Source organism: Paralichthys olivaceus, chromosome 17 (assembly GCF_024713975.1).
Source record: "Paralichthys olivaceus isolate ysfri-2021 chromosome 17, ASM2471397v2, whole genome shotgun sequence".
NCBI classification, from domain to species: Eukaryota; Metazoa; Chordata; class Actinopteri; order Pleuronectiformes; family Paralichthyidae; genus Paralichthys; species Paralichthys olivaceus.
In genome coordinates, this window is record NC_091109.1 from 13,006,403 (window position 1) to 13,020,688 (window position 14,286).

Consider the following 14,286-nt stretch of genomic DNA (forward strand, 5'->3'; position numbering starts at 1 on the left):
AGACTTGGTGTCACTTTGCGGAGGATAAAGTAATGAGGCCTCTGAAAGTGCCAATTTCACAGCAGCTCAGTTAAAGCACAATCACAAGTTCTTATATCAGTGTGTCTTCAGGAAAGAGGAATGCTAATAACACTCATCGGGGAGGCATTCAGGTTTAATCTGCTCTGCCTCCAAGTGTCATTGTTCCGTCCATGGGGACAAATTAGTATCTGTCTGGTACTTTTGACACAATGTTGAACAAAAGAAATCCTCAAACTTTGACTGTCACATCTCTTCAGACTGTTTTAGAGCTTCACCGCTGAGTCACAAGCAGGAGTAGATGAAAATTACAATCTACTGATTGCAAAAATTACATTTGCCACTGTTTCCCCCCATGAACAGACTGACTGCTGACTGCTGATGACGTCTTCGTTACCATTTTTAGAGGTGGTGAACACATTTCTCATCCAAATGAATGTGTGATTTCCTTCCTTTCTGCATGGTATATATGTGAAATATATTTTTGAAGATAGCAGGTGTTCTGTGCAACTATCTATCTATCGTGCCTTCTAGCTTCCTGTCTCTGTGTCTCTGAGTTGCACCATCAGTATGAAGCAATGGGCTTGGCACTGAGTCACAGACAGGATACTGAAGTCAAGAGCAAGATAAACATGATCCTTATTTTATGTCTTCGCAGGAATTAATTTGGAACCAAAACAGAAATAAGCAGCCTTTAAAGGTACAGTGTGTAGAATTTAGTGATATCTAGTGTTGGAATTTGCATGTTGCAGCTGAACACCCCTCACCTCACCCTCTTCTTCCAAACATAAAAAAAAAAAAACCTGTGGTAGCTTCAGTTGTCATAAAAACTCAAAAGGTGTTTAGTTTGTCCAGTCTGGACGAATGTAAAAAACATGGCGGCCTCCGTAGAGAGGGTCCCCTCCATGTAAATATAAAGTATTTAAATATAAAGGACCTTTTCTGGGGTAAAGAAAACTACAATTCATACAATTTAGATGAAACAAACTAGTGAAAACTTCATGAGAATTATTCTACATTCAATTTCACACTGGACCTTCAACTAAAACCCAGTGTCAAGTGACGATATCACAGACAGAGAGTCAGAGCAGTCTTTCCGTTGAAAATAAAAACAATGACTACATCAGAAATTTAAAAATAATAATTCTGCAGGTTCAGTGAGGTCAGAAACTCTGAGTTTCAGACCCCACAGTAATTTATGTCCCTCTCTTGCTTTTATTTAAATTTGTATAATTATGCCAGGCAATTTTGAATATTTACAATATTTAATGTAGTAGTTCTTTCGCATTTTACATACGTTTTTTAACATGTGTACAGCGTTGGCTGAGTTGCACTTTTATATATAAAAGTGCAAGCACCTGATGTTTTGGTCTTGTTGCTTGCTGAGGCAATTATCTCTTTGATGAACAGTTCATCACTGAAGTGCAATGAATTCTGGGATAGGTATAGCCTGTGAGGGATCCACCAGTTGGAGCATTCATTGCTTGGGGATGAAAGCAGGACTCTTCTGGGTGCATTTGAAGAAGCCTTAGAAATGGGACAGCCCAGTCGCACCGTTGTGATGGAATTGGTCTTTGAATTGAGCCTCTAAAGGATTAGGGCCCCCTAATTTTGAGACAGCATCAGTTTTTCACTGTTGGACGTGACGCTGAGTTGCCCAACAGAGGTTTATAACTTTGATCAAGATTTTTGTATGAGCTGTAACTGAGTCATCAGTTAACCGCATCGCACTTGTACTCCCATATAATATCTTACAGTAACTGCTTTAGTGTAAATCTGGCTGAGGTTCCATCCAATTCTTACCAGAACTGAAAACATTTGTCCTTATCTGTAACCACACCATGTGCAGATACTGTAGAAGGCTGACTGCTCAAAGAATTCTGTCTTTGTATTTGGTTTTACAAAATCATGCAATATATTTTTACCTGTTACCGGTTATGTAAAGACTGACGTTATAAATAATATGTAAAAGTGCAGCTGCCTTGTTCATTTCTGTTGGTTAAATCCAAATCTGATAGGTGCCATTGCACATTCCCGGTAGATTTCTTTGTAGTCTATTGTTTATCTGGCAATCTTCAGGCTCAGCACTGTTAGCTGCCAGAGTTGTAAACCCCCGTCCTCCTCCTTGTATTATAAACTGCTGTGTTGTGATTTTGGCACCTGATAACTCCCTCATGGAGCTGTACTGCAAACTGGCCTTTCTCGATCATATTTTATAGTCTCACTCTGCTGAAGCAACACAGGAGTTGTTGGTGGGAGCCATAGACTGTATATAAAGATGGACGACATGACAGCTCCCAAAAGTCAAGCCAAAACATCTAAAAAGTAAAAGTACGCATCAAATATTTTTTTCTCAAAGATGTTTGTTGTCATTTTATGTAGTTCTTACAACACTGATGTAGGTTCAAGTGTTCTTGTTTCTGATGAGTGTGGTTTTAATTAGTTTTTTGATGCTAAAACAAACAACAGAGTGAAACTGCATGATTGACAGCTGAGACTGACTCATGATGCTGTCGCTCCACATCACGATCACTAGTGTGCAGACACCGGCTTCAAACGTCAAAAATGCAAGATGGTGGCACCTTTTTCTAAAATATTTTTGTTTGGTAGGAGGAAGTAGAGAAGCATCATCCATGTTTTTTTGTTTTTTTTTACAATCCCTGGTCTGAACACCTTTTTTAGTTGAAGCGATGTGATGGTTTTTAGAAAACTTGCGTTCAAAATTTCTTTGTCACTTTTCTTTGTTCGCAAGCTCACATGCTCCTCTGGGGCACATGGGTCAGTTTTCTACTTCATGGCAGTTGATGGGGTGGCTGTGGCTGTGGCTGAGGGGTAGAGCGGTTGTCCTCCAACCAGAAAGTCAGAAGTTCAATCCCCAGTCTTCCCATCTGCATGCCACAGTGTCCTTGGGCAAGATGCTGATCCCCAAATTGCCCCATAGAACAACAAAAAGTGCTGCTAATAGATGCACTATATGAATGTGTGTGTGAATGGGTGAATGGAGAACTGTAATGTAAAGCACTCTGAGTGGTCATCAAGACTAGAAAACCACTATATAAATACTATAAAAAAATATTTACTAAATTCTTTGTGGACGTTCACAAGGGTCACAGTGAGTTGCAAGCACAGATGTTCTCAGCCTGTCTCTGTAAATAGAGCGTCTGAATCTGATCCAAGGAGGAGGGTGATTCTGTAGCAATGCTTTGCTCTTAGCAGATCCCTCCCTTTTATACACACACATCTCACCAACACACTTGAACTTCCTCACCCTGGCTGCCTGACAAGTGACTTGAACTCATTTTGAGTCAGACAGTGAGCAGAAGCGTCTCCACTGGCTGGGCGGTAAGTCATCACAGCTCAGCACGAACATCTGCTTTTATTTTCCTTCTTTTAGTTGAACACATTGTATTGGCGCTCTCATTTTCTTGAGTCTCAGGAGCACATTTGCAGAGTTTAATCGCTCTTACATACCTGAAAACTATTTTTAAGGATTGATCATTTTATCATTTCAAACACAGTATGGTTTAATGGCTGCATTTGTTCTTCTGACAGATTATCCTGCAAACATTTGAGATGGAACCAGCATTCGATTACAACTATAGTATTTACAATGACTCGGATGATGATTTCGCACCGTGTGACAGGAACAAAGACAACATTTTCGGGGCTCAGCTATCCATCCTGTACTACTTCATGTTTCTCTTCAGCCTCTGTGGAAATGGGCTGGTTCTGGTCATCATCCATCGGTGAGTGGACTACAAACAAAAAAACCATCTCAGCTTGAATGAAAACAAAGACTGCATAATGCAGGCATGATTAAAAATAATCCATCGTAAACAATGTCTAGGTTTGCAGTTTAATGTAGTGTCCATGACCCCATCTGAAACGTTTTTATGGGGGTTAGTTTAAATTACTGTATGATTTAGTGTTTAGAATACACACACCCAGAATTAGGGTATAATTCAGATTTTATAGTCGGTGTAAATGAGAGTTGTAGATGTTGTGACTGCAAGTGTGGTATTAAACTACTGGAAACACTCAATGAGCAGCTATTTAGGCAGAAATACAACAAAAGACCAACCGGTGAATCTGTTTTCTCTGCAACCAAACAACCCATGTTGTTTTACAAAGACATCTGTCAATCACAGGTCTTTTCCCATCATTCAAAGAGTAGCCCTATGATCCGTGATCTTATTTTATGGCACAACAACGTTTAAATCAGCAGTAACTTAGCTCCAGTATGGTTTGACGAGTGACTAGTTTAAAATTAGGTCAATATCACTGACATCATGAGCTTATATGCAACTATGTTTGTTTATGAGTTGGGTGCATATTTTCAATGTAAATCCAGTGCAGGGGTTGTGGATTCAGCTACTAACATTAAAACTGTCACATAGAGCATTGATTACAGAATGTACATACACTGAATGGCTTTGCTGGAGGTTTTCTGAGCATAAATGTCAAATTTGGGTTGATGCATGAGGACTGTAACTTTAAATAACATAAAGCAACACTGTGCAAGTGTGTTGCACTGTTGAGAATTAGTTGTCTTTGCTGTTGACATGAACGAATGTTGTTGTTATCGACAATGTCACTGACGAGTCCCAGGCCCCGCTGCTACAGAGCGTTTTGGTCAACATTATATTCAAATTGTATTCATACTGAATGTATCACGTGCCCAGATTGCACCAAATCAATAAAGCATACCTTTAACAGTACAAATGCCAATCGAGGAGCCGATGAGATGAACTGTTCTCAAGATTTGCGAGACATACAGACAGATTTCTAGAATTAAAGAATAGATTGTTCACTGACTTGGAACGGGGAGAATGGGGCCACTTTCATTCCCTCTCCTCACCCTGAACAGAATCTCCTATGAGCAGTAAGGAACTGTCAGATATCGGATTTCAGCTTAAATAACCAGAATAAGGCCAAGAAAGTTCCAGAGTAATGCTGAACTGTGCATCAGTTAAAAAGACTTAAAAACAGCATTTATCTCCAATTTTCAGTTAGGAGATGTGTGATTGAGAATTTAAGTGTGAATCAAGGTCAATTTTAATTCCATATATGAACCACCCTCAATCAGTTTCACTTTCTCACATTTGGGAGGCAAAGAGGATGACAGGGCGATTGTTAGATGAAGTCGTAAAAAAGAAGCCCAGAGAGACAGGAATACAGTAACTAACAAGAACTATCAGTAACTATTCAGAGGTGAAGTTCCTCTCAGAGTCACTTTAAAGTTACTGATACTGATCTCTTACTTTGTGAGCAAGCAAAAATTGACGCTGGTCATGAAAAAACACAAATGACAGCGTCAGAGGGGATCTCAGCAGAATCTGACAGGGCCGTGAATTTAGAACGCAGTGTATTATAGAGGTCTGAAGAGATGCTGCCAGGGTAAGTAAAGACACTTTCTATGGATCCATTCAGGCACAGAAAATACAAGTGAAATCTCCCTCCCTCATTTCCTTCTTCAAAAACCTTGATTATGAATACTTTTTTCTAACGTTCTAAAAGTAGATGAACAAAACACTATTCAGTCCTGCGGCTTAGCTGTGGACACATTTTAATCAATTAAACCAATGTGATTTTTAGTCCTTGATGCATTGACAGCGATGTAGATTCTTACAGCGTTAATCGTTGAGGCTGGGAATGCTTTAGAACATCTTTTCATAACCCTCCTGAAGAAGGTAATCTTTCCTTTTCTCTTTGGTTTCTTATTCTACCTATCACATATATTTTCATTCAACCCATTGTAAAAGACAAAATAACCATGTTTCCAATACTCCTAAGTAAATAAGTAAGTAAAAAAGAAAAAAATATATCTTTTTCAATATTTATTCATTTCATAACCTTGACCGAACCTATGTTCAGGCTTAAGGTGGATTCATACCATGTTAGTGAAACTTTTTTGCCTCGCAAGTCAAATCACATTCAGTTATTTCAGTCAGACAACTAACATTTGAAATGTTTATTGCAGTAGCAGGACATGTTAGGTTTTGGCGTCTATGCTCCGATATAATCGGAGTTATGAGCAAAATATAAAACCCCCGTCAGAGCCTACAGGTGGATGATGGGGCTTAACCACTCAGCAGCAATACTGGCACAGCAGCAGCGGGGGCGCAAGCAAAGTGGGTGATGGGAAATCTTTGCTGTTTAAATAGACCACTGAATTGGGAGGGTGTGTATTGTAGAGGGTTGTTCAGAGCGGTGCATGACATGTGATTGCAGCATTGCAGGTAAAGTTGGCTTCTGCGGGAACCCAGATCATGCCACATGAAACCAGTTCAAAATAAAGGATCAGTGTCAAACATTTTTGATCCATCTAGACTCTTGTTCTTCCTAGGTTTGAGAAGCTAACCACTGTGACCAACATCCTGTTGCTGAACCTGTCGTTGTCGTCCCTGATCTTCATGAGCAGCCTTCCCTTCATGGGGGTGTACATGCAGCTCTCCAGCTGGATCTTCGGCAAGGCTATGTGCAAGATTGTGTACAGCGTCTACTTTCTGGGCTTCTCCAGTTCTATCCTCTTTCTTACTCTCCTGACCTTCGACCGACACCTCGCTGTCGTCTACTCCTTGGGGGCATCGCGAGTGAGGAACCAAGGTTATGCGGCCATCTCCTGTGCTGTGGTGTGGCTTATCAGCAGCCTGGCGTGCATCAGGCCGATGATCGTCGTCACCACGTTTAGCCATTATTCCTCTAACAATACTCACTGTGATGAGTTTCCAGGTGATTTGCCAAATATTAATATGGAACATCTGATGAAAGCTCAATTTTACATTCAGCTTTTTCTTTTCTATATCTTCCCCCTGGTGGTTATTATCTACTGTTACCTAAGGATCACGATCACTGTCCTCTCATCCAGGATAGTCACCAAGTTCAAGACTGTCAGGCTCATATTCATCATCGTCCTGCTGTTTTTCCTTTGCTGGACTCCGTTCAACGTTGTACTGCTGATGAGTGTTGAAGGGTGTGCGCAGATCCAGAGAAGGGGTTATGCACTACACATCACTCGCAACATTGCTTATATCTACTTTTGCGTCAGTCCCATCTTCTACACATTTGTGGGGAAAAAGTTCCAAAACTACTTTAGGCAGATTCTGGTGACACGCTTCCCACGGTTAAAGAGGCACATCTCTGTCAGTCAAAACAGCAGCAAAAACTATGTGTCCACAAAAACCACGCCTAATGATCTTTAGGAGTGTGGAGCCCTTTATTCCTCAGCACTGGTTTGTGTCCTTCAAAGCATGTTTTTTAAAAACACCTGAAATAACTCCATAGACCCCTGTAAGACCTGGTGTTAACATCTGTCCTGAGTGATGTGATCACAAGTGGACTACTCCAAGTACAGGTCTGAGCACACTGAGGATGCATCTTAGAGCACTTTACCGATTCACATTCACATTTGAAGTTGGTCTGGGATCACCTGCTGATGTCTCTGACCCGCTACCGTTTCATAATGAACACTTCTTAACACTTTATTAGTTGTGACCAAAGCCACAATATTACCTTTGGTTTCCACAAATTAATTAAATATATTTTCAAATGTATAAAAAACTGGCACAAGTAATTTCACATTTAATCTAGCACCTCCTTGTCCACTGGCATTTGTGAGAGAATTTCAATTCATCAGGCTAATGTGCGTGATTCATTTGTCCCCTTTGTGTGACAGAATTTGAAAGTTGGACAAAGTTAAGAAGGAAACCAGCCTAGTGTCTTAATTTATTTCTCCAACCCCCCAAAAAAATCCCAAATTTTAAGGGCTGTAATAAAAAATTATTATTCATACACACGCATTTTCAAAAAAATTTCTACGTGGCTTTCAGTCTGCAAATTCTTGTGTTTCTTGTGTGATACTGTGTGTATATAAGGAATCATATCTCAAACTGCTATGTGAAATTTTGCAAATGGTGATAATGAAATGTAATCTTTCAAGTTTTGTGTAAATCACAGTTCAAATGGGAAATAACATTGAGCTGCGACTCAAACGGTTCATAAAAGGAGTTAAAAGCTTTATTGATTTCGCTCTTGTGTTTGCAAGTGTAAAGCTTTTTGATTACTTCAAACCTTCCAGCATTAAGATAGATGTTTTTTATTATCTCAACCTGCCAGAATAAATTATTCTTCAAATAATTGATTTGATTCACTCCTTTCATTTCACACTGTACGAGGGTTTCAGTCAAAGTAAAATTTCAAGAATTTGGTTATTCATGAATAAAATATTACAAGATCACATGATTACGTTACTGATCTTACTGAAATTAAAAAGCTATCATGAAGAAAGTGACCTCAGCATGTAGGGGTTGAGTCATCTGTATAATCAAACACTACAGGTTTTCTCATTCCTCCAGTTGTAATGAGACGGCTCTGGTAATAAATAGTAGTGTTGTTGCCGGAAAATTTCAAACGACACCACGGCTTCGACGAAATCAACAACTCACTTCTGGACGGACGAGGAGAACCGATAGAAATGTCGCCAGATAGTTTGTTGTTGCTGTGACGTATAGGTCAACCGGAAGTGGTTCTACAACCACTTGTTGAACGGGGTGCAGCGCCACATAGCGTAGCGGTGTCAGCCATGCACCGGCCATCTATTTGATTCTCTGAACGGCATATGAAAACATGTAGACATGTGGTAAATCGTTTGTATTGATATGTTGCTTTTCTAGTTTTGATGACCACCCAACAGTACAGTTTTGCCATTCAATATATGTCCCCACTTTTTCACCGGGAGAGTTATTTTTTTTTATTTTAGCATATGTAGCGTGTGGGAAGCGCCATCAACCCTCCTCTACTTGCGGTAAATCCAGTGTGTGTGTGTACATACTTACTGTATGTCTTTACTTTGTATTTTCTCAGGATTGTGCACAGCTGCTAACTGCTCGATGATTCCTCCCCCGGGTTTGAGTGAGACGTTGGACATGTCACGTAGGAGATACGATGTTGATATGAGTCATAAGGGGGGGTATGGACGGTAATCACACAAAAGAGTTTCACAATATAAAACAGGAAACAATTGACAGTGGATGACAAACACCATGCACAATACTGATGCCTCATTCTTAAATTGGGAATATATTGGCACAGGAACAACTGAATGATTCTTATTTTCAACAGTTTGTTTCATTTTCATAGTCTGTATTTATAAAGATCTTTTCTAGTCTTGCTGGCCACTCAAAGCTCGTAACAGTACAGTTTTGCCATTCATGCATAAACAAACACATCCATACAGTTCATCTATGGGCAGCACTTTCTCTAGTATGCATCACTCATACAATAGCAGCAGTCATCAGGGGCAATTTGGGGTTCAGTATCTTGCCCGAGGTCACCCCATGCAGAACAGGGGAGATGGGGATCAAATCGCTGACAGTCTTGTTAGTGGATAACCCGCTCTGCTCCCTGAACCACAGGCAGTTCAAATGGGTATCATTGAGTGCATTCATCTATTTCATCTATGTATTAAAAGTAAAATGTTACTTTGAGGAGCCGAATATAGGTGCATATATATTTACAAGTTTCGTCCCAACACTGGTTCTATTTTAAGTGCCGGCAAATCACCTGCAACCACCCTCACTGCCAAATTACACCCTGCATGCTGCTCACTGATAAATGGTAACCCAAGATTAAATTTCCAACATTCTGTCCACTGACAGAGAGAGGGTAGAAAAAAAACATCAAGTCGTCAAGAATGAATATGGGGCTTCAGCAGATAGTGATGCTTTTAGATAAGACGTCTCTCCATCCATTTTTCTCTGGTATGTCAGGAGCAAAGTCAAGACATTGGAGAAATGTTGAAATGTAGTATACTGTTGCACTCGAAATTACTACATTTGCAAATTGGGAGGAAAGAGGAAGTGGAGTATTGTGCAACAGCATTTTTCGTAGAATTATTTTTCAATAATATGGATCAGAGTGACACACCATGTCATAATGCCAGCCTTAAATTGCACTATTGCTGAATATGGATATTCAGAGCAGGGCCATCGTGGGAATCAAGTGAACTCAAGTAAAAACTGGATACGTTTCAAAACCAGCTAATTACTGTTGAGAAGCACATTCCAATTCAATCACCTGCTCGTCTGTGGCATAACACTCTAATCACAAGCTCCAAGTTTTTGATTTAGATGTTTGAGAGGTTTCACTGCAGGATTATCTCAGATTCAGTGACGTTCCGTCTCTGTAAGTCATGTCGTCTGGTGTCACTGGTTGTTGGATGAGACAAATTTATAGACTAAATTAATCTACAATCCACTGACAATTAGACAGGAAGCAACAATATACCGGCAGCATACTGACATTTATAAGTTATCAGGAGATGACATATCCCAAGAGTAGACCATTTGGTACCATCACAGTTACCTGATGTCATAATGCTCCTCTCATGAAACCCGAAATACTAAGTATCAAAGATTTTTGCCAGAGACAATGCTCGACATATGTGGCATGGGTTTTGTTAAGGGGCCAAAGAAAGTGCAGTGTTGAATAAAGTGCGATTTGGACACGTGATACTTTCAATATTAACAAATATATATAATAATAAACAGGTGACCAGAGCTCTTTAACAGCAGCGGCCGGAACTCATCAACGTAAGTGACATTGTCTCTCACGGCAACAGCGTGTTCACGACGACTGTTTCTCAGGTTTGGGATCACTAAACCTTTCCCACGCCTAAATTACTGCAGGTCACTTTTAGAGTTTCAGAAAGAAACTCTGCAACCAGCATTACCACAGGCCAAGCAAACAGGCAGGTTTAGAACAGTATATATATATATATATAATGTAATAATATAGCAGTTACGATCCTCAGATGAGGGCTTGACAATTGTTTCTATATTTCGTTTTACCCCATCGACGGTGATATGTTGTGGTTTCTCTCTTGTGACAAATGTTGTAAGTCGCTTCGGACAAAAGCGTCTGCTAAATGCCCTAAATGTAAATGTAATATAGTGTTAACTCCCTGTATTAATCTTATGAAAAATTCCTTCTCCTCAAAAGTTAAATCCAGAACAATATTTTCGTGAACAAGTGAGGGAAGCCAAGTTGTTTATTACTTGTTCTAGAGCAGATAACGGGAAACACTCGTTGCAGTAAAACCAACAGGAGGGAGAGAGAGTGAGAGTGGTTCTCCTCAAACAGCAAATGACAAGAAGATTTACTGAGGACAATGAGTCTGTTTTATCACTGCAGAGCACAGTGACAGGAACACTGTGTGTGTGTGTGTGAGAGAGAGAGACAATAAGAAAGCTTTGCCTTTTTCACTAACCTCTCAATAGACAGGAACGACACGTATAACCATGGTAACTGCAAACAACAAGGAGGAGGTAGCTGTAGCCTTTAAGTGCAGAGAAGACCTAAAAGATGAAAATGCAACACAAACCTGAAAGTCAGGCTGATACACTTTTTCATCGAGACACAATCAAAACCAAGTGTCAAAAGGAACACTGATGAAACAGTGTGCCGCGTCTGTAAACACACGTTGATGAGTAATATCAGAATTCCACTCTGGGGTTTAAACATCAGCTCTGTACTCAGATGTACAGAGCTTAAATTTCAGATGCCAAAGAGTCGACCATGCTTGTGCGCTTCTTAATTGATTTGCACCTGCATGTGAAGTGTTCCACACACTCTTCTTGAGACCAATTCTCCTACGATACCCAACAGCTCTGGTCCTGGATGAGTGTGTGCCTTGTGTTGGCTGGAACTGCATCACCACTAAGCCTGTGTGCTGCGTCGCTTCTGTGTTTGAGTCATCTTTCATTTCTACAATACACCCACACTCTCTACTGATTCCCCACCACCACATCCTGTGTTAATTAATGACGATAAAAAAAAACCCAACAACTCCAGCTTCGGATTCCAAACAGATTTTAAAGTGCATCTCCTTCCTTTGTTGCTGGTTGTAACACTGTAGTAACACTCTGATCATCAAATCAAATCCAAATCTATCAAATAGAATGCATCCTTCACAACAACTATCCAGCATTATATAAGAATTCAGAACGTCTGAATGCATGTGCTACATTCTGCTGTGATAGCCTGCCTCACTCATTCTTTACTCTGAAGTAAAAAAGATTGGATTAATGAATGAACCCATAACTTTCATGTTTATATGACTCTTAACTCCTAACCTACAAGGTTATTACAGGTCGCAGAGAGCTGTGTCTGTGCACTTGAGAAAACAGGAGGGGAGCCAATTAAGTCGTTTTATTATTGAACATTTTTTAAATGCACAGTCATTGTCTAGTACTTTCGCAATTTCACCTGTTCTTACAATATGTCAAAAAAGTCATAACATATACAAACGCTGCAAAATTATAGAATTTACAATTCCATAGGGTTAGTTTCCGTATTCAATCTCATTTATTTCAAAGTGTCATGCGTCGGAAAGTCCACATGTGGACGGCTTTTGTTATCTCCTCACAAAGTGGTCTCTAGTGCCAGTAGTCTCTTGAATATTTGCATGTGTGTAGAAATTGCTGCATTAATTAATGACAAGGAGAGAGGAGAAAAAGGGCCGCTCCCACTTTGTGTTAATCTCCTGGTGCAAACTGGCTTGTGTTCTGAATACCAGCCCCACAGGAGAACAAGAGAAAAGAAATGAACATCTCCCTACTTGCCAAAAGAATGTTGTAAAAGTTTGCTCTCTCCGTAGAGATGGGCAGAAGAAAGAGATCTCTCTTTTCTTCACCTTCATGCTGTGTTTCATTTTTACTTTTTAATGGAAGTGTCAAGACGCTCTCAGGGGTCGTCTGCTTGTGGGGAATGAGAATTAATTGGAGGATTAGAGCTACATGCACCCTGCACCCTGTCTTGACTTATAACATGGCTTTAGGGTCTACACTACTGCCTCCTCTGATGCTGACTGTGTGTGTGTGTGTGTGTGTGTGTGTGTGTTTCAATATATGAGACAGAAAAAAAAACATTCATTAGTTGTTGCATATTAGTGAGTCTTAACAATAGAAATCTTTATTAATGTGCTCTCCTGAGAAATAAACAAACAGAATAAATAATCGACAGCATGTATTAACATGTAAGTAATGAATTCTGTGACCTTTCCCTCAGCGCCATCCTCACTCCAAGCTTGACATTACAAACAAATCGTCTACTTGCTTTTTGTTGCGTCCTTCGATTTATACTGCGAGAATGAAAATGGGATGTTTGCCTTGTTCTGGCATGTGTTCTTGAATATTCAGATATTTTTCATGTTTATCACATGAGCAGCGAGAGGAGAGGAAAAACCCTGGAATATTAAGTCTCAATAAAGCATGACTGTTGAATGAGCCTGCCTTTAGAATGAGTTAAACATAGATCATTAACACCATGACAGGCACATTGCACCTCAGTTGTTCGTCTAGAAATTCATGAAGAGAACTGAGCTTCCTCATTTTTTTGATTTTGAAGCTGCACATAAAAACAAATCAAATTTAATTCCATCACTGTATTTGGTCGTGTGATGTGTTTGAGTTCCATTTTGTTTATCAAAGTCGATGCAATTACAATTCATTTCATTGTTATCTCTGTGGACGTTTTAATTTCAGTGCTCTGCAGTTACATTCCCCAGCATATTTTTTTTTGCCGCAGATAGCAATCTGTGTCCATCACTGATATCCGTGCGGCGCGGCCTGATTTGATCTGCTTTGGAAATCACATAGACTGTTTTGACGAGCCGGCACTGAACAGCAAAGATTTGTTTCGTGTGCCTCAGTCGTCCCTGTGAGGCGAAAACAATTACTCCCACTGGTTTTCTTTGTCCTATTTCGTGGGACACCTCCCTTGAAGCCCCCATTTCAAGTCCAAATAAATCAGAACAAAGCAACGGGGCTGTTTGATTACAGAACCTCCATCACATGTAAGGGAAGCTGAATTCAAGTTTAAAAGACAAGGAATTGAACAGTAGATGCCTTCAAGTATCTCTGCGTCTGGATCTAGTTTTAAATAAAAGAGGAAAAGAATCTTTATACTTTTTTGTTATCGTAAACAGAACCTCCCAGGAGGCTGCTTCCAAGCTGCTTCATTTGTTTCTTGAGTATTGGAGTTGGCTGGCATGTTCAGTTTGCATACATATCTGAAACATTAAATTCTGAAGATGGACTGAATAAGTAATTCATATCAATTAATTAATATATAATTAATAAATTGATTCATGACAAAATGTGAGTATTTTGACATAAATTAATTTATTTCTATACATCATTCATTTTGTCATTGCTTTCTTTATTCCTTTCTACATTTACTGAGATACATTTTCTTTGAAATATATTTAAA

At 39.7% G+C, this 14,286-nt stretch overlaps 1 protein-coding gene across 1 annotated transcript; it reads left to right on the forward strand.

Moving 5' to 3' along the window:
• Positions 1 to 3,201: 3,201 nt before the first annotated feature.
• Positions 3,202 to 8,154, forward strand: LOC109638422 (C-C chemokine receptor type 3-like). The gene is made up of 3 exons (XM_020101404.2): positions 3,202 to 3,360; positions 3,571 to 3,764; positions 6,365 to 8,154. The coding sequence occupies exons 2-3, from the start codon at positions 3,592 to 3,594 to the stop codon at positions 7,218 to 7,220; spliced, it is 1,029 nt and encodes a 342-aa protein (XP_019956963.2). The 5' UTR covers positions 3,202 to 3,360; positions 3,571 to 3,591; the 3' UTR covers positions 7,221 to 8,154.
• Positions 8,155 to 14,286: the final 6,132 nt, after the last annotated feature.